Source organism: Musca domestica, unplaced genomic scaffold, assembly GCF_030504385.1.
Source record: "Musca domestica strain aabys unplaced genomic scaffold, Musca_domestica.polishedcontigs.V.1.1 4, whole genome shotgun sequence".
NCBI classification, from domain to species: domain Eukaryota; kingdom Metazoa; phylum Arthropoda; class Insecta; order Diptera; family Muscidae; genus Musca; species Musca domestica.
In genome coordinates, this window is record NW_026712328.1 from 17470797 (window position 1) to 17495161 (window position 24365).

Genomic DNA, 24365 nt, shown 5'->3' on the forward strand with positions numbered 1-24365 from the left:
AAATATATCGGATATATAGCGAAATATATACAATGTGTATATACAAAGAAAGGGGATATTAGCTAGAATGCTTATATCTCAAGAATGGCTGGACCGATTTTGACAAATTTTATCAATTCAGAATGCCTTCTTGACATAAAAGTATAAATTCTAAAAAATCGCATAAAAAGATGTCAAAAATGGTGTTAATGTAGATTTTGTAGTATTTTGTGACATTTTTTTATTTTTTCATATTTTTTATCGCATGCGATTTTTTTATTTTGACTTATGATATTGAAATGAATATTTTGTAATATTTTTTCACCTTACAACACAGGTTTCACAAGGTTAGGATTAGGCTCAGAAGGGCTAGGCCTATTGTTTTCAAAGATGCCCGCAATATATTTAGGGGTTGAAATGGACCAACAACTAAAAATTTTCCTGATTTTGCAGCCGTTATATAGGTCACAAATGAAAACCTAAGGGCACGAAATCTCGTATGAAGTTAGAGTCTAGGACAGCGGAATTGACGAATTTAGCCAAATATCGTAGACAAGCAAATCATATAGATGAGTCTCAATTTGGAGATATACAGGGGCCTCTTGCTTTTGGAGATGATCTCAAAATACTAACCAACAACTAAAAAAAATTCCTGATCACACAATTGAAGCCAATCGACACGCCTGAGAAGAGAGTTAGGGAGAGGGAAGAATTCTAGCATTTTTGATGACCATTGGATTATATTTAGCTGTAAAATGTGCCACAACAACTAACAGCACGACGATGTGCGTAAATATTTGGCAAATGTCCCTGGTGAAAATGCTAAGGGTAATATCTGGGCAACGCTCCGTGACATAATTTCAAAAGCAAAATCTTCCAAAATGGATTTGGACATAAGGGGGCTTGTAACATATTGTAGTGTTGTAGGGTATTACATGGTCGGCCCCGCACGACTGTAGCCTTTGCTTACTTGTTTCGAATATTTTTGAGATAATAAGCATTCATTTTCACTATAAAATTGCAGTTTCGATTCCATAATCTAAACAGTTTGAAAGTGTAACGCATTCATTGTTCGAAACAGCTTTAGTCTTACTAGATTACTAAACTAGATAACTAAACTTGTTCGATAGTTTTTTGCATTAGGTGTGTTCGTTTACTGGATAATTTCTACACATTTTCACATTTCGTTTACCCAAAAGTCCAATAAGTGAGAGCGAAATGAGAGAGATATTTGAGTTACTGAGAGTTTGCAAGAAAGGATTTTCTAGTAACATCAGCTGTTGAATAATCAGTTGTATTTTTCGAGAAGAAAAGTTATTAAGATTAATAACAATATGGGACCATACCAAAACGAGAATCTATATAGACAATTTTATACTACAAAGATTGTTATGTCTTAAATACCAAATTTGAAGCTATTTCGTGGGTAAATGTAACTAAGATTATCATATCCTTTTTGAAGCTCTACTTCAAATAATGTGGTCTGTATCGTCATTTCAACAGACATACAGACGGACATCGTTAAATCGACTTAGAATTTTATGCTGCTCATGAATATATATACTTTATGGGGTCTAAGACGAATATTTAGGGAAAATACAAATGGAATGACAAAGTTAATATACCTCCTTTTTAAGATGTTTTTTTTTTCTCTTGAGAGAGAAAAAATTAAAAAAATGTATTTGAAAATACGTTTTGAAAATACGTACTAAAAAGTACTACATTTGGTATTTGGGTAAGGGATTGAGTTGGATATCTAAAATTTGGCATTAGAATCACCTTTTGTGCGGTTTTGTTGATACATGGCGGAGGCTTTAGAAATACGTAGTAAAAAGTATTAACTTTAAAATCTGAGGGAGAAATAGGACTGGAATTCTCAAATTTGATATTAAGGGTCTATTGGTATCTGGAATTGATATATTATGGTAGTTTAGGAAATATATACTATAATTGGTAAAGTACAAAGTGGTTCTAATTTTGAATCAATGGATTTCCTACTATTCCTTCCGGAAAGGAATAACTTGAATAATGCATAAAACTTTGAAAGTCTGAAAGTTTAGTACGATGAATAAAGTTTAAATAAAAATGAGTAAGAAAAGGCTATAGTCGTGCGGGGCCGACTATGTTATACCCTACAACACTACAATAAGTCAGAAGCTCCCTTATGTCCAAATCCATATTGGAAGATTTCGCTTTTGAAATTAGGATTTTGACTAGGAACATTTGCCCAACATTTATGCACTCCGTCGGGATGTTAGTTGTTGTAGTCCATTTTACAGATAAATATAATCCAATGGTTATCCAAAATGCTAGAATTCTTCCCTGTCATTAACTCTTTCACAGGCGTGTCGATTGTCTTCAATTGTGTGATCGGAAAAACATTTTTGTTTTTGGTTAATTTGAACCCCTAAATATTTTGCAATCATCTCCAAAAGCAAGAAGCCGCTTTTTGTGTATTTCGGATATTGCCTGTACTTTTTCACACAAAATTAGTGATCCATGTAACTCTAACTTTATGTGAGATTTCGTGTCTTTTGGTTTCTATTTGTGACCTCTATAACGGCTGCAAAATCAGGAAAATTTTTAGTTGTTGGTTCATTTCAACCCCTTAATATATTGCGAACATCTTGGAAAACAATAGGCCTAGCCCTTCTGAGCTCAACCCTACCCTTGTGAAAATTTCCGTGAGGATCAGACGATATTTGCAATACTTATATAATATCCCCAACCTGTGTTGTAAGGTGAAAAAATATTACAAAATAATATAAGTCAAATTGAAAAAATCGCATGCGATAAAACATATGAAAAAAATAAAAAAATGTCACAAAATATACAGGGTTGTCCATATTCGGCGGACCCATCTGGCAACGCCATAACTTTTGACAGAGATGTCACATCGCTTAATGACATACCGTTTGAAGCGTCAGTCCAAGCAGATTTTTACCATGAACCAATACACGCGCTCTGAAATAGTTGAAATTTACATTCAACAGAAGTAGTCAATTGTGAAAACTCAACGTGCTTTTAAAACATTGAAAATGTGAGAAGTGCGCCTTCTAAGAACACCATTATGCGTTTATACGAAAAATTTTGGTAAGGCTCTTTCTAATCCGACCAAGGCGATCGGCCGAGAATATCGCTGCCGTACGAGCCAGTGTTGAGAGGTCCCCAAGAACATCCCAAAAACGCCGTTCTCAGCAGTTGGGCATGGCTCGGTCCACTTTACAACGGATTATTCGCATGGATTTACATTTGTTCCCGTACAAAATTCAATTGACGCAAAGAATGTTGCCTGCGGACAAGCCTCGTCGATTGGAATGGGCCCAAAGAGTCATGGGTCCGTCGAATATGGGCAACCCTGTACAAAATCTATATTAACATCTTTATTGGCATATTTTTCTCCATTTTTTTTAGATCTTATGCCTTTATGTCAAGAGGGCATTCTGAATTGACAAAATTTGTCAAAATCGGTCCAGCCATTCTTGAGATATAAGCATTCTAACTAACATCCCCTTCCTTTGTATATACACATTGTATATATTTCGCTATATATATCCGATATATTTACTATCGGCATCTACGTAACGGTCAGAATTGACTTGTTCGTCTATTGGTGATTTCGCCGGGATTAAAAATATTCGCGGTTTAATGGAAAATTTAACTTTTATTTAACACAAATATTATGGTCTATTTCACCCACTAAATATTACCCGATGACCATAAAAATTGGAAGGCTTCTGCCCAGCCCTAAGCTCTAGTCCCATGCTAACTTCCGTTTTGATTGGTCTATAATTGCGACCTTTAGAGCAACTGCAAAATCAGTTTTTTTCAGTTTTTGGTCCATTTTAACCCCTAAATATTGCGATCATCTCCAAAAGAAATAGGATTCTATTCTGACCCTAGCCCCACCTCCATTCAAAATTTCGTGAAGATCGGGCCATAATTGCGACCTGTAGAGTGATTACAAATTAACATGGACAGACGGACAGACGAACGGACGGACATACATAGCTAGATCGGCTCAGTTCGGCGAGATAGGAAGATCCATATATACTTTCCTATGTGGGAAACCAATATTTCGAGGTGTTACATAATTTTTGGCCCAATCAAACTTATAATACCCCCAACACATAGTGTTGTGAATAAATTGTGCGTTTTGAGAACTTAAAAAATAAACTTAACACGGACTGAATCTAAAATTTAAATGTGGATTTTTTCTGACGAAGTAACGGGCCGTTTAAAAGTGATATATGTATATTATATTTATATACATATATATATTATTTCGCAATAATATGGTATAATAATAACTCTCAGAAAATGCGAAATCAGTGCCGGCAAAACAGAGATAAGATGAAGTTGATGCAATTTAGTACTTAAAAGTACTAAATATTGTACTGTTAGAGAGAAAATGTCACGGAAGGCAGAATTTTAAAATTTGACACGAGGGGTGAGGGAGGGTCACTTCTCATATAGAGGTTGAAATATAATTAAACTATTTTGTCTGTATTATTTACTACAAATGAAAGCGGCAGGTGGTAAATGTGTCATTATATTTTCCAAAATTGTATTTTTATAATATTGGAGTCGATAAAAGTACAAAATACCCAAATAGTTCTAGATACCAACAATTGAGATGTTTTTAGTCGGTAAAATGACGTACCTTTTTTGTTCAAATTTGGCATATTGTAATATGCATATCATGTACAGGTAAGAAGCTAACATGAAAGTTATTGGATAATGCTTCTCGTACCTCCCACACAAAAGTTTACAATTTTTGAATAACAATAAGTGTCAGAAACAGACATTAAAACATTCTTTTGATAGATATCCGATTAAATTTACATCACTTACGTTCAAACATCTGTATCAGACTTAGCTTAAGCCTGACATAATCGACTGAGTCCCTCTAGCACCACACGTTTAAAATTATCATTGCTCCCATAAATACGAAATGATCTAACTTCTCACATTGCAATATTTTTATCGAGTGTAAAAATAGAATATATAGGCCCACTCTTTCTGCCTTTCTTCCTCCCCCCCCCAAAATGTATACATAAATGGTCATGTGTTGAGGGTATATATCGGTAGAAAAACCGACTGATAAATTGTAAAGGAAAATGAATGATCGAATAACGCTTAAAAAACGCATATTCACATTCATCCCCGCGATAATATCAGAAAAGAAATTCCGTTCAAATTCAAATCCCAATTAACCCTCGTATTTCCTCATTTTCCACTTTCATTCATTCATATTTAGCCAGCCACATGTCTAGATACTTTGTTGGCCACCTAAATTACCACCACCATCAGCGAGCTCCAGCAAAACAAGTATACAAACAAACTATCCAGCTAGCACAGCTGACGCCATCCTCATCACCTACTGCTGAAGGGGGCAGCACCAAACTGAAAAAGGACGATGGTTAAGACAAATAGGGAACATTTTCATTGGTAACCGAAAAAAAGTAAAAACTACAAAAAGAACAAGTAAAAGAGAAAACCAACAGACAAATAAACCCGTAACGCTGGGAGTTTTCCGACGAGAAGGAGATGCAATGTTGGTTTTTTATTCGGTTCAACGATTCGATTTGCTTACAATCATCACTGCCAACTAAATTTTCATTTACTTTTTCCTCCAGACAATTTGCTGTGTTCGCCTTGGCTTTCTTGTCTGGTTAGGTTGGTTGGTCGGTCGGTCGCTGTTCAGTGGTGACTGGCGTTCGGTTAAGTTTTGAGCAGAATTTAGTTTGCGACGAATGCTCAATGCGACACAACGCGTCTTGAAGTCATAGCCCATTACGGCCACCGACGAAGTTGTTTAACTAAAAAGTAACGTCATCATCGCCATCGCCGCTGTCATCATCAGCGGCATTAACATCATTGGCGCTGTCGCTGAGGAGCTGATATTTTTGTTTTCTTTTGGGTGATTATGATGACAAGGAGTGTTGGTGTGTTATTGTTGTAATAGAATTCAAATAATTAATAAAACCGAATACACACAGTCATATAACGCAGAACACATTCGTCGTGCTGTCAGCTATTTTAAAATATTAAAATAACGAATATTTGTATTTCAAAATAAATTATTTGCAACACGAGGCATTTGGATTCGATGTCGTTGGAATTAGTTGTGTTTTGAGTTCGTTAACGCTTAGAACGGTGCAACCGCAAGGCAACAAAGATGAGAACACAAGTTCTAATATTTTGTGTGGCAATATTGCTGCTAATCTGTATTCTCTAGAATACAGAAGATATAGAGTTTTCTGAAATGGCATTTAGCTATAATAAATTTAAAATCCGTGCAAAATTAATCAAAATGTAGTAACACCTCATGGTGTTGTTAAACCAGAATAAAAAGTGCAATTATTTACAACATACCCTCCGGAAAACTCGTGAAAATCAACTCGCACGACTTCCCCTATCCCCTTAACAACATTAAAATCCTTTAGACAACATGAAGACCGTTAGAAAAAGAAGATTCCGTCGTTCAGGATTTCAAATGCTCACCAAAGAAGCTCAGCAGAGTCTACAACAATACGAATGTAAGTATAAAGTAAATAATATGTGTATATGTCATTGGAAAGGAACGTGGAATGTTAAAGGAGGAACAACACAATTTCCTTTGTGAACATTTCCCATTGCCTTCATAAAGTCTCTAAGGAATGTACGGAATTAAATAATAGAAATATATGAAGACATACAGACATACATTTATGTGGATAGTTTTGTGACAAAAAACAACATTGGATAAGATGACAGATAGTAACAGTTGTGTTTCGTTTGAAGAATTCGTGGATTTTTAATTGCCCATTTCCTTTAACCCGAAAATTTCCATAAACACTTTAAGTCCTATCTTGAACAAAATGTAACAAATTTGTTTCGAAATGCTTTGATCTTCATCTCGGACAGTCCTGAAAGAGGTAATTTTCAGACTTTAATCCGTAAAATTTCAGGAAAACAATACAAGCCACATGTTTCGGAAACCAACATGGACAAGATGGAAAAAATTTAAAACGGGCTTTAAAAAATTTTAAACAACATTTTTTGAACATTTTGGCTGTAGCTTTCTTATATATCTTCGCCCCATTTCAATTTTATAGGATTGATTATGGCACACCCGACCAAATTCAGGCTATAAGTTAGTACTTCACCTTCGTAACATGCACTCCACAACAATGATATTTGGTACTAGATATCAGACAAACCTCAGAAATACCTCCAAAGACCTAAAATGGCCAAGACTAGACAAAATGTGTGTTTGAGCAAATGGTTGGTGTCTACAATACATAGAGTAATTGCTCATGACAGGGCATGGAAGAAGCATCGACACAGCTGCAAGGACAATGAACTGGTAAACCAATTTTGGAATTCAAAATGTTGACTGAAAAATTATTCAAATTTGTAAAAATTTTTGGAAAACGCATGTCACAATAACCTCCGCTTGACGTGGTTTCAAATTGTATTGCATAATTAACATTGGTAACTATTGCTCCGTTCCAGAACCAGCAAGAATCTACAGTTTTGAAATTTTTTCGATATCATAAAGGGAAAATCGGTTATCGTGTTAAAAACTTTTACATTCTTGCAGTTCTGGAAAAAACCATATATTTTTATGATATCGTAACAACAGAGGTGTTTTCACAGGGTTGTCATATTTTGACTCTGTCTTGTCCCATCTTTATATACCTCTGCCAAATTTTATACAGATCGGTTCGAATTTTGATATAGCTTCCATATATATCTTCATCCGATTTTATGGTGCACCAAATGTGGAATATTAGCCCAAATTAGATGGATTTTTGCACATTCAACCGAATTTATCCTGGAGGCACATACGACATTTGTTGAAACACGGTTCCCATATATCTTTATCTCAATACATATTTTTTTACTAATAACATTTTAACTGCACCAGTTCGAAGATTAATTTTGATTAATTTCTGCACCAGAAAGTCTTTTGAAGTTTACCTAAGAGCATATTAGTTACACATCCAATTTTCTGGCCAAAATAGTCTTTTCATAATGAAATTTGACCATCACCATATATAAATCCTAGTAAACATCAGTGACCTCGATATCAAATTTCAGGATTAAAGCTTTATCCATTTACTCAATTGCAAATTTAGTACCATTTTTCAAAATAAAAATCAGAATCCAACCCTATGTCCCAAATGTATTACCATACTTTTCGTACAGTTATACTGCGCATGTCTACGATCAGGAACCTCGATACCTAATTTCAGAATTCCATCTCTATTCCAACGGCACATTTTGTTGTATTTTTCACTTTTTGTAGATTCATAGTACGAATTTCCAAAACCACCTCTTTCTCTCAACCACAGAGACCATAGTGACTTCATATCAAATTTCAGAATTTGAGCTCTACTCCTTCGCCTAATACCAAATTTAGTACCATTTAGTACTTTTCGTATAATTATAGTATACAACCACCTCCATATCTAAATTCCAGATACCAACAGACTTAAGGGTAAGCCTGTAAAAATTCTGGATTTCAACTCAATTCCTTCACCCAATATCAAATTTTGTACTTTTTCACGTACATATCTCAATTCCAGATGCCAACATAGACCTCAGTATCAAATTTTGTGATTATGCTGTATCCCTTCACCCAATGACCAATATAGTACCACTCAGTACATTTTGAACAATTACAGTATAGTAGTAAACTAAATATCAAATTTCAGAATTTTGCCCCTATACCTTCAACCAATACCTAATTTAGTACCATTTAGTACTTTATATACAATGTCCGGGCTACATATGAACAGAGACCAAATTTCAGATTTCAAGCACTATCTGTTCACCCATTACCTAATTGAACCAAATATAGTACTATTTTCTACATTTTGGGCACCTGAAGTGCATATTTTCAAAACTACTTCTTTATCACAAAATCTCCACCTATAGGGACCCCAATAAAAATTTATAGCTTCATACGTTCACCCTAAACCAAACTGTTCTAAATTTAGTACCATTTCGCATACTTAGCACACATTTCTAAAACTATATATAAAACTTAATTTTCAGTCTCGATGCTCCTACCCAATTTAATTTTTTAAGCTCTATTCGTCCACATAATAATGTGAAATGGTACCATTTTAGATGTTTAGTACAATTTTTGAACTTTTCGCAACCTTTAAGTTCGAATTTCCAAAATCCCTTTGGTACATCTATCTTTCAATTTATCAATGGCTCTCATTTCTAATTTCAGAATTCTAGCTCATTCCGCTTGTCCAACACAAAGTATTTACTTTTTAGTACCGTTTAGCTATATCCAAATCTGAACCGATCTCGACAAAAATTTAGCAAAGGTATTTCTGAGCTGTATTTGATATATTTTTCCCGCGGAGGACAAAAATAACAAATCGGATGAAGAATATATATTGGGGCTATAGCTATATTAACAGACGGGCGGACGGACGGCAATGCATAAATCGGCTCAGAATGTGATTCTATGCAGATCATCAAAAGGAATTATGGGTTTATCTCTTTTCCGTATGCCTGTTACAAACAAATGCACAAAGACATAATACCTTGACCACCTTATGGTGTAGAGTTTTTTTGAGTTTGTTTGTTTTGACTTCGCTTCACTGTGTTACGACATGTTTACGCACCCCATGCTTTGTCTAGTATTTTGTTTTGTTTCGTTTGTCAGTTAAACAAGGTCGTCTTATTCAAGGACTTGAGTTGCTATTATGACTAGGTGAGTGGGTGGTATTCGTGCATGCGTGGCAAGGATTTGTTAAATCATTGACAACATGTCACTGAACGTGACACGAATATTATTTGAGACAGATCGTTGCCATAAAGGATAGGGGTATTGCAGAGGGTAAGAACCACCCACAACTTTATTTACCGGTTTTACAGATTGAGTAGAAACTTTGCAATATTTTTTACAATTAATTCAAAATTATTATTGAAGGAGCCTACTTAGTCTTTGGGTACTAAAAGTCATCACCATCGATAACTCGGGGTATTTTAATACGTTCTTTTTCGTTTGCCAGCGTTGGATGTCGAACTCATTATCTACGGTTTTGTGGCCCGACGCACACACCCATTACTTGGTAATAAGGAAAATAAATTATTTTGCTTTGTAACCTATTATTTTGAACATTCTAGTTTACGCTTACTTTTAGTTTTTGCATAGTAGAATGATTTAGTGTCAGAATTATCCAAACATAGTGCTCAATTTTTGTTATACGAAAAATGATTTATAAAGGCAAGAATATCCAATGGAAGATTTTATATAGGAGTTTTTTTTTTATATCCTCCACGTTGTAAAGGAGGGTACATTAAATTGACCATTCCGTTTGTAACACCACCAAATATTTGTGATCAGTCTGACAGGGTTATAGCTCCAGAACATTGTATATATAAGTCTAAGTTTTCCTATATCGTCCATATAACGGTGCCTCCCATTATTCGGTATTTTGATCATTTTAGTCACATTGTTTCACGATTTTTTTCCAATTAGGTATTTAGAATTGGAAAATGAATTTTAGCAAACATTTTTTTAATCGGATTTGTTTAAAATTCGGTATTTGTAGTTCATAAATATTGCACATATTGGTCCACGGTTTCCACATAACGGTATACACTGATATTTAATAATTTAATGATTCACATTTTTCCACGGAATTGTTTCAAATTTAGTATTTAAGACGGACAATAGATAACAATCCTTGTAATGGAAATTTGTATCTTTACCCCCCTTTCATATGGCCCCAAATAATTGTCCCACCCACGGTATTGTTTTTGAAAACTTTAACAAAATTCTCCAACCCATTTACAGTATTACGAAGAACACGACTATGTTTTTTTTTTGTCGTAATTTATGTTTTTTTACTCGTCTCATTTAACAGTTCCATAGAACAAGAATCTGCCCATGGGGTCGTTCGTAAGACAACAACTGAAAACTTTGAAAAGATATTTTTTTTAAAAAGTCCATAAATCGATAATCTTTACACTGCATCATAAACAAATTAAAATATAAAAACATTCTGTATTTTTTTAGATTCTTGCTGACCACAGTGGTTTGGTTTCGAAGATAAACAGTTTTGACGCATTAGAAATTTTTTTCTTTTAAATTAAATATTGCATTTAAAATTATCTAGTGACGGGGTAAGCAATGCTGAATACGAAATGTTCTGGTCATCTTTATTGACATGGACAAACGATTATGTATCAGCAGGAGAATCTCCCAACTGTCTACATCCAATAGATTGAAATTCTATGTACCGTTGTCACGAGCGACGTGCCGTTTTACGGGTCTACAGGAAAATTGGCAATACAGAATATCTGGAGGTGCCGTCATATGGGGGCTAAATCAGGAATATATTTATGTCTATAAAAGAAGAATATGTTTGTATGTTTGATTGTTTGTAATTTGAAATTTTACTGGGAACTGGAGATATAGCATCAGAATTGGAGGTACTTCCAAAAATTTTAGATTTTGTATGCACATATCTATTGATGAAATTTCGAATATGTAACCGACTTGGATGGAGTGATGGAATTTGGTCTAAACAATTATTTGACATATTATACTGAAATCGATTCAGATTTGTATATAGCTTCCATATATTTTCGTCCGACTTATGTATTATATGCTCCAAACATTTTATGTATGTCCGATTGAAATAAAATTTGGAATGGCTAACGGAGTTTAGTACAAAAAATAAATTAGTCAAATTACAGGGTGAGATAAAGAAACTGCACAAAGTCAAACATTTTTTTTTTCAAATTTTATTGAATGAGCAAAAAATGTCGGAAATAGCATTGACTTTAGAACAAGTTTAGATTTGTTCCAATTGGTCACCATTGACACGCTGCCCGTATGTTGCTCTGCGGTATTTTGGCCCATTCCAGGTGAAGCGATTTCTTGAAGTGATTGGTATGTTTTAGTGCCAACCTTGTTTTTCAAAATACTCCAGACACAATAGTTCAACGGATTTGGTGGCCGTTGTGCGCTGGAAATGAAGCGAGGAACCTTATTTTTTGTAACCATTCTTGGATGGCGCGTGCTGAGTCCTGTTGGAATGTCCAAGGTATGTGGCCAAAATGTTTGCGTGCCCAAGGCTTTAATACACCCTCTAGGATATTTTCGAGATAATATTCGGCATTAATTCTGATGCCACAGTCGATTAATTCGAGCGGAGTGCGACCATCAGCTGTTATAGCGGCCCACACCATCACCATTGCCGGAGCTTGAGTTCTAGTGGCCAACCGAAGGTGCACATTTTAAGCTGACCTCTTTGGTAAGTAAACACGATCATTTTGTTTGTTTACAAACTGCTAGACAACGAATTTTTTCTCATTGGAGAAAACCAAAGTTGGCAATTCACCACTTTCGGCTAAGCGAAGCAAGTCTTTAGCTCCTTTCAATCTATTTTCTTTCCGCTGCGGTGTAAGTTCTTGCACTTTTTGGAATTTCAATGGCTTTGCCCCGAGCTCATTTTTCAAATTTGCGAATGGAATATTGTGATATGTTCAGCTCACGAGCCATTTTTCTGCCACTGCGACGCCGGTTTCGATCAAGACGCTTCTTTACTTTGCGAACCATTTCTGCTGATGTTGCTGTTTTCTTCTGTCCACTTCTTTGATGTCGGGTTACTCTACCAATATCATGGCAACGAGCGATGGTACGAGCGATGGTACACGAAAGATTTATTCAGATTTAAATGTTGGAGTGATCTAACGATAGCCACCTGTGGTTTTCCCGCCAAATATAAAGAAATCACACTATCATCTAACTTTTTTTCTGAAAAGTTCTCAACAAATTGCTTTCGCACGCTTGTAAACAATATAATGAGATGTTACTGGAATAACTTTAAGAGCTATCGGACGAGTGGCTTAGAAATGATAGCAGTCTGAAGTTGGTTGCAGTTTTTTCATCTCACCCTGTATGTCCAATTTCAATGAAATTTGCAATGTGTGATGGAATTTGGTCTAAAAATGTATGCGATATGTTATATTAAAATTGGTTCAAATTTGAATATATAAAATGTATTTTCTATATACATTTTTCGACCGATTTTGTGCACTTGATGCACAGAACATGCTACGAATGTCATATTTCAATGAAATGTGTGAGGGAATTTGGTGTAAAATTCTAAGAGTAAAAAAATGGAAACAATTTAATTGAGACTACGATTATTACGGTGAAGTATGTACAGGGTTGCCCATATTCGACGGACCCATCTAGCAACGCCATAACTTTTGACAGAGATGTCACATCGCTTAATGACATACCGCGTTTGAAGCGTCAGTCCAAGCAGATTTTTACCATGAACCAATACACGCCACGCGAGCGCTCTGAAATAGTTGAAATTTACATTCAACAGAAGAAGTCAATTGTGAAAACTCAACGTGCTTTTAAAACATAAAAAAATGTGAGAAGTGTGCCTTCTAAGAACACCATTAAGCGTTTATACGAAAATTTTTCGACTGGTAAGGCTCTTTCTAATCCGAAGAGGCCATATAAAAGTCGACCAAGGCGATCGGCCGAGAGTAGAAGAAATAGCCGCTATTCCGGCCGAAATGTTGGCAAAAACGATGGAAAATGCAGCAAAAAGGGTACAATACGTCATCAACGCCAGAGGCGGCCATTTGAGAGATATCATATTCAAAAATTGATGTAAACAAATCTACTTGGAACAAATTAAATGATTAACATTGCCAACCGCCAAATTTTTATTTTTTTCTTTGATTAAAAAAAAAAAAAAACATGGGTCCATCGAATATGGGCAACCCTGTAGGTTCATATGTATTGCTACCTCGAATCCCACTAATAGCAAAAAAATATTTGCAAAGATTTTTCCAAGCTAGAGATTCAACGAAATCTTAAATACTTATATTTCAGTGAACATATTTTTTAATATATATTGCAATAAAATTCTATTCATATAAATGCTGCACGACTGAGTGTAGGCGGATAATTAATACCCATTTAAATTGAGTTTCAATTGTGTTTTGCAAATAAAATTACTCATTTTTTTGGAAAAAAAAAGTATTAAACATTTCACCATCGTGCACATACATAAGTATGTTTTGTATTGTAAACGAAGCGTGCAGTAAGTTCGAAAAGTTCTTGATCGCAAATGGGTGATCTCATTGCCTTACGAAATTTATTGAAATGAGATAATAAAGCAATGAAGTACTTCAAAAGTCGTTTTATAATAAACAATATTTTACGAAGTGTCAAGAGCTTTGATGCAATGCTAAAATATTGAATTAAGTTTTCGGTTTAAAGTAGAAGTGTGGTGAGTGGACATTTTTTTTGTAAAACAATATATGGCTTTTTTACTATCCACCTTAAAAAGGAGGGTATATTAAACTTGTCATTCTATTCTATTCATTCTATTTGTATTGTCATTCTATTTGTAACACCTCTAAACATTCGTCGTAGATCCCATATAGTATATATATTCATGTCGATTTAACAATGTGCGGCTGGCTGTCCGTCTGTCTGTCTGTTGAAATACAGCTCAAATTATTTAACGAAGAGCTTTAAAATTTGGAACCGTTGTTTGCTTTGTGTCTAGGTATTGAAAACGAGATATAACGGTCCACGTTTTCGGATAGTCTAAACATAACACTACCGCCTGATATTCGGTATTTTGATAGTTTTATATATTTCCACCAATTGGTCTAAAAATTGGTATTTGCAGTTCGATATGGGTTCTAGCTCTAGTGGCGGAACATTGTATATATAGGTCCACGTTTTCATATAGCTCCGTATAACAGTATCTCCCAATTTTCGGTATTTTTATGATTTTATACCACATTTTTCCACGTGTTTGTCTAAAACATGGTATTTGTTGTTTGTACTGGGTTCCAGCTTCGGTGACAGAACATTGGCTATATACGTCTACGTTTTCGTATAGCTTCCATACAACGGTTCGTCCCGATATTCGGTATTTTGATGCTTTTACCCACATGTTTCTACGGATTTGTCTAAAAATTAATATTTATAGCTAGTAATGGGTTCTAGCTCCGATGGAAGAAGATGGGTGGACGTTTTCGTATAGCCCCTGTATAACGGTACCTCCCGATATTCGGTATGTTGATGGTTTCACCCACATTTTCTACGGATTTGTCTAAAAATTGGTATTTATAGCTCATAATGGGTTCTAGCTCCGATGGAAGAACATCGGTATTTGGTATTTGTACTTCATAATGGGTTCTACAACGTCAAAACATTGTCCATATTAGTCCTAGTCATCCCTGTCACATTTTTGTACACGTTTGAATCCAGATAAATGTTAAATGTTTTCTTTACACTCGGCCTAACTTAATGTTTTTTAAGTGTTATAGATCTAAAATTATTTTTCAAATTGTACAAGTTTTATTTGAAAAAAAATTAAGCAAATGAGGAAAAAAAATGAAATGTTAGTACCATTCGCATTCCCTAATTCTAATAAAAATTTTTGAGTTTTTAGCTCTATCTTACATAATACCAAACGGAACCATTTTAGAAGTTTAGTACTTCTTTAGTAATCCCTTTGGTACATTTATCCTGCACTCCATCAGCGACTCTAATTCCAAAAATCGGAATTCTAGCTCATTCTGTTTGTCCAATACTTTTCGTACCCGTTTAGTACGAATTTCTAAAAATCCAGCCTTATACTGATTCTAGCTTCAGGCCGTACCGTAGATTTCTAGAATTTTGTTTCTATCTCTTAATGTACCATATTTAGTGACTTTCAGTTCTATTTACCAAAAATTTCACCTTATTCCCAATTTTTCATCAATAATGTAAAATTCCAGCTCTAAAATTGTGGATCCACAACCACATTGCATTTCATTTTTATTGGTATTTAGCAGCTTTCAGAACAAATGTCCATACATATGCTTAATTTAAGAGTTTTATATCTAATTCATCGCATTTAGTACAGTTTTGGTACTATTTAATACCAAATCGAATTTTGCTTACACAGAGCAAAATACAAAATTCCATCTCCAACTGTACACTCGTTTGTAATTTTTTATTCCCATTTTTACCACCTATTCTGATGTCTCGAACCAATAGTTCCCAGAAATTCCCAGGTTTTGAACTATTTTTAGTACAAATTTTGCGTAAATCTTATCTGATTAATCGTACTATTTGGGACCCATATGGGAAATATGAAAAGCCTAGCCCTAAGGAATTAAGTTTTAGGGCAAAAACGCCATTTTTTGGAATTTTTAGTGCCTTCTAGTACGATTTTCCAAAATCCCCGGCTCAACACTTCTTAGTGCCATTTTTCAAAATCCTGTATTTTCACCCTTATACCTTCCAATGTTCAGGATTCTAGCATTTTATTCTCGGCTTGATGATCATCTGTTTCCCTTTTTTATCGAAATTAACTTCTAAAAATTGTGAGAAAAATGTCAGAAATTTTCAAAATAGTTTATTCCTGTAACAATTATGGCCTTAATTATAGAAAAAGTACAAAAGGTAAAAAGGAGCTATAATTATGACAAAGGTGTTATTTTTATCACGTTTCTTTATTTATTCTTATTTTTTGGTAATTAGGAAGAGTAATACGCGATGAACAGTAAATGTACATGCAAATACCATTTTGAATTCTCTTTGAGAAACATTTAGTAGATAAATCACGCAAGTCTTATAAATAATTTTCTCATTTTCTCCGTTAAGAATTGAATGTTTAGTTAACCAATAATTATGCAAAAAATGTTTAGGTGGAAAAGATTTTCCACGAAATGTTCGTTTATAAATGTCCTGGTTATAAGAATTCCAATTTCGCGATTATGTGCTGCGACGCTTAGCTTTGATGGGATTCTAAAAATAAACAAGTAAAAAAGAAGATAAGTTCAGCCAGGCAGAACTGTTAATACCCTCCACCATTTGGAAGGAAATTGCAAAGTGTAAGAACTTTAGTTGAAGTATGCCGCTATAATTTTAAAAATTCCAATGACCAGAGATCATTATAAATACCAAATACCAAATTTAAAACAATTCCGGTGAAAAGTCTGACACGAATGATCAAAATGCCGCAAATCTGGAGGTAAAGCTACATAGCCAATTATATGACATAGAGGGTGCCGCTTATTACACGAACTCCAAATTTTAGATAATTCTGTTAAAAAATTTAATTAAAATCTTATGTCTTATCCCTTATGAAATCTAAATACCAAATTTGAAACAATTCAAGTGAAAAGTGGTGCACAAATGGGGACTATACCAAACCTTGGACCTATATTGACAGTTCTGTGGAATAATTTTGCCTACGTAGTGGCTACACAAACTGCCAATTTAATGCGAATTCAGGTTAAAATTGTGCCTTAAAAACCTTAAATCTGTCGGTATAGTCGAGGCTTATACCAAAGACCTAACACCCATCTGAGTAAAATTGTATCAATCTACTTTATTTCGGTCGGAAGTTAGAATGATTTCCATAGACATAGAATTTTATGCTGATCAAAAATATATATACTTTGTGGGGTCTAAAATGTATATTTCGAGGTGTTACAAACGGAATGACAAACTTAATATACCCTCAATACTATGGTGGAGAGTATAAAAACGTAATTTTCTGCTATTACATCCTTACATTTTAGATGGATAGATTAGATAAATTCTTGATCGGCTGAAGTTCAGAGATGATTAACATACAGGGTGAGATAAAAAACTGCAACAAAGTCAAATGCCATAATTTTTACATTTTTTTTTAAATTTTATTGAATGAAATCAAAAATGTCAGAATGTTCGAATTGGTCACCTTTGGCACGAATTATGGCCTTCAAACGGCCAATGAAACCGTAACACGCTGCCCGAATGTTGCGATATTTTGCCCCATTTCCGGCGAATCCCTTGCTTGATGTGATCGACACTTTGGTATTTTTTAGTGCCAACCTTGCTTTCCAAAATACTCAATACACAATAGTCCAACGGATTGGTATCTAGAGATTTTCGTGGCCATTGTGCACTGGAAATGAAGCGAGGAACCTCAATTTGTAACCATTTTTGGGTGGCGCGTGCTGAGTGCGATAGTGCTGAGTCCTATTGGAATGTCCAAGGTCTACGGCCAAAATGTTTATGTGCCCAAGGCTTTAATACACCCTCCAGAATATTTTCGCGATAATATTCGGCAGTTCACCACTTTCGGCCAAGCGAAACAACTCTTTAGCTCTTTTGAGTTTTTTTTCTTTCTGTTGCGGTATAAGTTCTTGGCTTTACCTCGAGCTCATTTTTCAATATTTGCCGAATGGAATATTGCGATATGTTCAAGTTCGCTTCGGTTTCGATCAAGTCGTTTCTTTACTTTTCGAACCATTTCTGATGATGTTGCTGTTTTCTTCCGTCCACTTCCTTGACCTCGGGCCACGCTACCAGTATCACGGTAACGAGCGATGGTACGAGACACAAAAGATTTATTCACTGGTTATGGTTATGGTTTTCCAGCCAAATATAAATAAATCACACTATCACGCTTGAATTTCATCACAAATAACTTTTTTCTGGAAAATTCTCACGAAAATGCTTGTATACGCTTGTAAACAATATAATGAGCTAGCACTGGAATAATTTTAACAGCTGTCGGACGAGTGGGTTAGAAATGACAGCAGTCTGAAGTTGGTTGCAGTTTTCTTTATCTCACCCTGTATTTACGTCAAAGGTATTCTTCATTGCAAATGCGATTTAACCACATTTGGCAACTGAACTATAATTTGGTATTGGGGTTGTTAAGGAAGACTTATGCTCTGTTCCGCAAATATTTTTCCAAATTTTTAAATGTTTTGCTTGAATATTACAATATTTAACTGTTTATGATGATTTTGGATTTTTTCGAATTTAATCATATTTTTTTGCGAATTTAAGTATTTTGTAGATTATTACTTGAGTGTAAAATCTTCAATCTGTCGGTGTTTAAAAATCATTTTTTCATTTGTTCAATACTCTGCGATTATTGAAAGCATTCCATTATGAATTCTTTGCACGTGAAGATGAAATAATCCTCAATATATTCTATTTTAAATGACGCCCAAAAATTAAGTACTAGATTTTTTTTTACAAAAACAAAAATCCCCTGTTGAAACGTGTTCTTTCTCATATCCTTGCCGTTATGACGTCGTATTAAGGAGTGTTAACCGAATTCAAGTCAAGGATAAGAGACAATTAACAAATTAGTAATTAAATGTGTGCAAACTGTTTGGTCTGTCCCAAGTAAATAAATTTATGAGAGAAGGGTGTAGAAATTTATGGCTCTCTCTGGTATCTACTTTTAAGTTGTGCCAGTATTCTGAATTTGTAACATGAATTTGATTATTGGAAGATATGGCTGCAGAAAACTAGCAATATAAAAATATGTTACAAAAATATGTTAATAATTTACAAGTTTTGCACTAGGGAAACGTAATTCGAATTCGAATACGCGATTAATCGACTTTTGTAGAACTTTGCTTGTGCTAAAAATTCCAAAATTCGACTTTTCGAATTTGATTTTGATTTCCATTATAAATTAAATTTTCATAGACATATGCTCTGTTCCAGTACCTGCAAGAATCTATAAGTTTTGCAATTTTCTTCGATATCATAAAGGGAGAATCGGTTACCGCTGTAAAAACTTTTACATTATTGCTGTTCTGTTCTGTCAGTTGAACTCCAAGCACCAATTTTTGGATAACTTCAAGCTTAAAAATGGTTCATGTCGGTCAATTTTTTGCCCTATATAGGGGTAAACATCGTTTTCAAATCTTTTTTATACCCTCCAACATATGGAGTTTGTCATTCCCTTTATAATACCTCGAAATATACATTTTAGAACCCACAAAGTATATATATTCTTGATCAGCATAAAATTCTATGTCGATTTAGCGATGTCCGTCGTCTGTCCGTCTGTATGAGATTCCAATGGAACGTTGTATGACATTAGTTGAAAGTTTACCAAGATGCGCTGCTGTGATCCAAAATAAAGGCTTTCCAACTAAATACTAATGTTTCTTTATGAAGTTTAATTTACTTTTATTTTGCCAATGTCCTAAGCTCATGGCCAGGCTAAACATGTATTAATCTGACATTGATTTCAAATTTTTTGTGAAACAAAACTTGCCCTTACATTACAACCATAGCTTATTTGTTACGGGTTACTCTGCTAAATATCTATAGTGGTGTAGGGTATAATATAGTCGATACCGATTTTAAACCTATCCTTACCGATTTTATTCGATTATTCCTATATTCAAACTTAATATTTTTGGTCAGTAGATTTCATTTTCAAGGGATGCACAAATGTAATTTTTTTCCTCATAAATATTCCAAGTATTGCAGTCCTTGTTTCTCTTTTAATTGAAATAAAAACTCCTATGTAGTTACAATCTAACTACAAATTTGCAGCAATATTACAACAATTAAGCACTTTGTTCCTTCCGCACTCCTGTTTTGCAATGGCATGTTTCTTGCATCAACGTGCCGCCAAAACGGACAAAAACCAAAGAAACTAATTAACTTTCCCATTATGACTTTCATCGTCAAGGTCATCTATGATACCCATTCGAACGTAATCGTTATAGCCGTTTGCTTGTAAAACGTTTAAGACCAACTAAAACTAGAACAACGACAACAACAACATCAAAGAAAAGTAGCACATAAACACGAACAAAAATAATAAATCAGAATATCCACGAAGAGCTAGAAACTAACTACGTCCGCCGACATGCCACAATTGCGATGAAGGAAGGAACAAAGGTTCTTCTAATTTTCAAGGTGTTTCTTGGGAAAACTTTTCACATGATTGAGAAAACAAAAGACCATTAGCTTTGTGGTTGTTTGCCTTCGCGTGTGTCTGTGTTCGTTTGGTAAACTATAATTTCTCTCCCATACAATATTAAAGTGTTGAGATTTTTATTTATAGCTGACACTAAAACGGAGAATCATCCATAGTTACAATGTATCAGCTAAATGTGACATAAAGACATAAAAGAGAAAAATTAAAAAAAAAATGGTTTCTATATCTATAAAAGAGGAAAATGTTTGTTTGTAATTTATGGACAACATCGCCTAAAAGTAACATAGTCTACATACATTTTCGAAATTCCACTAGGAACAGCAGATATAGCGTCAGAATCGTAGGTATCTCCCAAAAATTTAGATTTCATATGCAAAATTTTAGATTTGGAAAAATAAATTTGCCAAATTATAATGAAATCGATTCAGATTTGGATATAGCTCCCATGTATGTTTTCGGCCGATTTCACGTATTTGATGCATTAAACACGCTGTGTAAGCCACATCTCAATGAATCTTCTAAAATAACAAATTTGAAACAATTATGTGCGTAAATGTGACTAGGATTATCAAAATGAATGAGAGCTATACCAAAACGTGGACCAATGCATACAATATTTCGCTACATGAGTTAGAAACCATTATGACCTACAAATACCAATTTTTAGACAAATCCGTGGGAGGTACCGTTGTATACCAAAACGTAGACTTATACCTTCAATGTTTCACCACATGAGCAAGAACCCATTATACCAAAAAAAAAGACGTTTTTAGACAAATCCGTGAAAAAATGTGACAAAAATCATCAAAATACCGAATATCGGGAAATATCGTTATAGGAGGCTATACCAAAACGTGGACCTATATCATTATGACCTACATATACCAATTTTTAGACAAATCCGTAGAAAAAATGTGGAGAAAATCATCAAAATAGCATATTAACTTTATGGAGCTGTAAAATATGCAAACCATGCCTGATTATGCATAGGAATGTAGTACTGATATCTGGTGACCTCTTCGTAAATAATTGTGTATTTAATTATATAAATTTTAATATAATAAGATAACTTGGAAAGCGTTTTCTCGATACACTCCTTGAGTAAATGAGGTTAGTCATGCCCGGAAGTTAATGAAGCTGGAATTTTTGTACAATTCATAAGGTTGTCGTACACACCATCGATATATAATTTCAGGATTTTAGCCCTATTCTTTCACCCAGTACCAAATTTAGTACTTATAGTACACATTACCAAAACTACCCTCACTTCTCAATGTCAGATAACAGCAGAAACTGCCTTCATTTCTCAATTCCAGATACCAACAGAGACCTCAATATCACATTTTTGAATTTTATCTCTATTCCTTCACCTATACCATTATTAGTTAAATTTAGTACTTTTCGAACTTTGATTCTCATACCAAATTTAAAATTTTTAGCTCTAGCCGTTTACATGATACAAAATGGTACCAAATATAGTACATTTTGGTACTTTTCGTACGTTAAATGTGCGAATTTCCCTTTGGTACATCCATCATACATTTCATCAGTGACCCTCATTCCATATTTATGAGTTTAAGCACTACTGGTTCGTCAAATGCAAAGTATTACATATTTAGTGTTTTCGTACAGTTCCAAAAATCCAGGACCAAGAGTGACCCTCACCAAGATTTTAAGATTCTAGCATGGTAGAAGAATATAGTTAGTCGCATCTTTACAGCTGCTGGCACAATGAACTGTCAAATCAATTTTGAAATTGAAAATTTCGAATGAAAAATTATTCAAACTTGTTGAAAAATGTATATTATAACAACCTGAGATAGGCGTGGTATAAGAAAAAACTACTTCTTAAAAAAAAAACATTTTTAAAATTTTGACTTATCAATGCTCACAAGCGTTGATTCATCTACCTGTGGACACCATAGATTCTAGCTTCTGCTGTTTCGTCTGGGCGTTGATGAATCGTTAAGTCAGTAAGTCAATATATCCGAACTAAGCTTTATTAAATGTTAAATTCTACAACTTAATATTTGGCAACCCTAAGTTCCAATATATAAACATTGTTTATAAATTTTGTCTCGCTCTCTCTCTCTTTAAGTTTCTTTACGGTAAACTTTAATAGCCCCCACAATTTGTTGGAGACGTACACAAAACAACTTTTGGGAGCGTCAAAGGTACATCAAATTTATGAGTAAGTTGCAAACAAAACAACAAACTTTCTGCTCAGTAATAAAGGAATGTTGATATGACAACAATGTGATTTTTGTTTGTTGTTGTTATTTTCTTGTTTGTGGGTTACTATCTGCGGTTTAATTGTTGTTTTTATCCATATTCCAATAAACAAACATTGTTGGGGCGCTTTGGGGGAGCGTATGAGCGAGCTAATGACTGTGAATTGCTGGTACAAATGGCAATAGTAAATGTTGTTGTTGTGTGTGTGTGTGTTTTTACCATGCCGGGTCTATGGCATCTTTGAAAAGCTTCGTGTGTTTTAGTTCCACTTTGACGACGGCTCCATATAGTGGTTGGTTGTCTAACGTAACGGTTATTTGTCGCAGATGGTTGGTTTTGAATTCTCGGTTTTTGTTCCACAAACATTGCGACTCGTTACGACCGGTTGGCGCGCATTTTTGAATAAATTAATTATTTAATACAATAACAAAAATAAAGTTGCAGTCTGAAATCATGTTCACATTCTGTTTTTGTTAAAGTAGAATGGCTTAGATTAAATTGTGAAGAAAAGTAATTTATCGCCGTTAGCTGTAAAATAATATGCCATTGAAATCAAATTAGAAAATCAAAATCTGTGCAAAGTTCACGGTCATATATAAATGTACACGCATGGATATGTAAAAACATAGCGAACTAGTGTTAAAAATTCAAATACCAAACAAAAGAAATGAAAAAAATAATTGTTAAATAGTTGTGATTTTTGATTGCTTTGAAAACAATTCCCAGCTGACGATCCAATAAACTTTTTAGTTTATTAAAATTTTTTAACTTAAAAAAAATATTATTGTGAAGAAATCGATATTTTGAAACTTTGAATAGGCTCATAGCCATCCCGTCATTAAGATTTTTTGCTTTATCGAATTAACGAAGAAATCATGAATCTCTCAAGTACTTCACGATTTAGTCCAAGCTTTACTCATATTAAAATTTGTATGAAATTTATGTCTTCGAGCTTCACACTTTCCAATATAACACTTCCTTAAAAATCATATCTTTCACATTAGCAGAAGGGAGTATTCAAAAAGGACTGGTACAAATTTTTCCCACTACTACCACATTTTTATACCCTCCACCATTCTATGGAGGGTATATTAGCTTAGTCATTCCGGTTGTAACTCCTCGAAATATTCATAATAGACTCTAAAAAGTAAATATATTCTACATCAGCGTAAAATTCTAAGACGATCCGTCTGTCTGTCTAACCGTATGTCTGTTGTAATCACGCTATCATTCGATCGAATTGAGATAGAAGACTAAAGTTTTGCATACATGCATAGTTTACCAGTAGGTTAAGTTCGTAGATGGGCCATGTCGGTCCACGTCTTCGTATAGCCCCCATATAACGGTTTTCAATTAAGTGGTAGTTTTCATTTTTTTTGAAAATTTTCAATTTCTTTCCAAATG

At 34.3% G+C, this 24365-nt stretch overlaps 1 protein-coding gene across 9 annotated transcripts in view; it reads left to right on the forward strand.

Annotated features, from left to right (window-relative positions):
* The first annotated feature begins 5700 nt into the window (after positions 1-5700).
* Positions 5701-24365, forward strand: part of LOC101889381 (uncharacterized) — a 53200-nt gene continuing 34535 nt past the window's right edge. For 4 of the 9 annotated variants that reach the window (XR_009342986.1, XM_059126764.1, XM_059126766.1 and 1 more), the window contains exon 1: positions 23230-23471. Coding sequence is in view for 1 of the 9 variants with exons in the window: in XM_059126771.1 (XP_058982754.1) it covers positions 6434-6521 (88 nt within the window). In the remaining 8 variants the exon portion in view is untranslated. Of the gene's footprint in view, positions 6522-23227; positions 23472-24365 lie in introns of those variants that run through there. The other 5 variants (XM_059126771.1, XM_059126770.1, XM_059126765.1 and 2 more) reach the window with 5 other exon arrangements.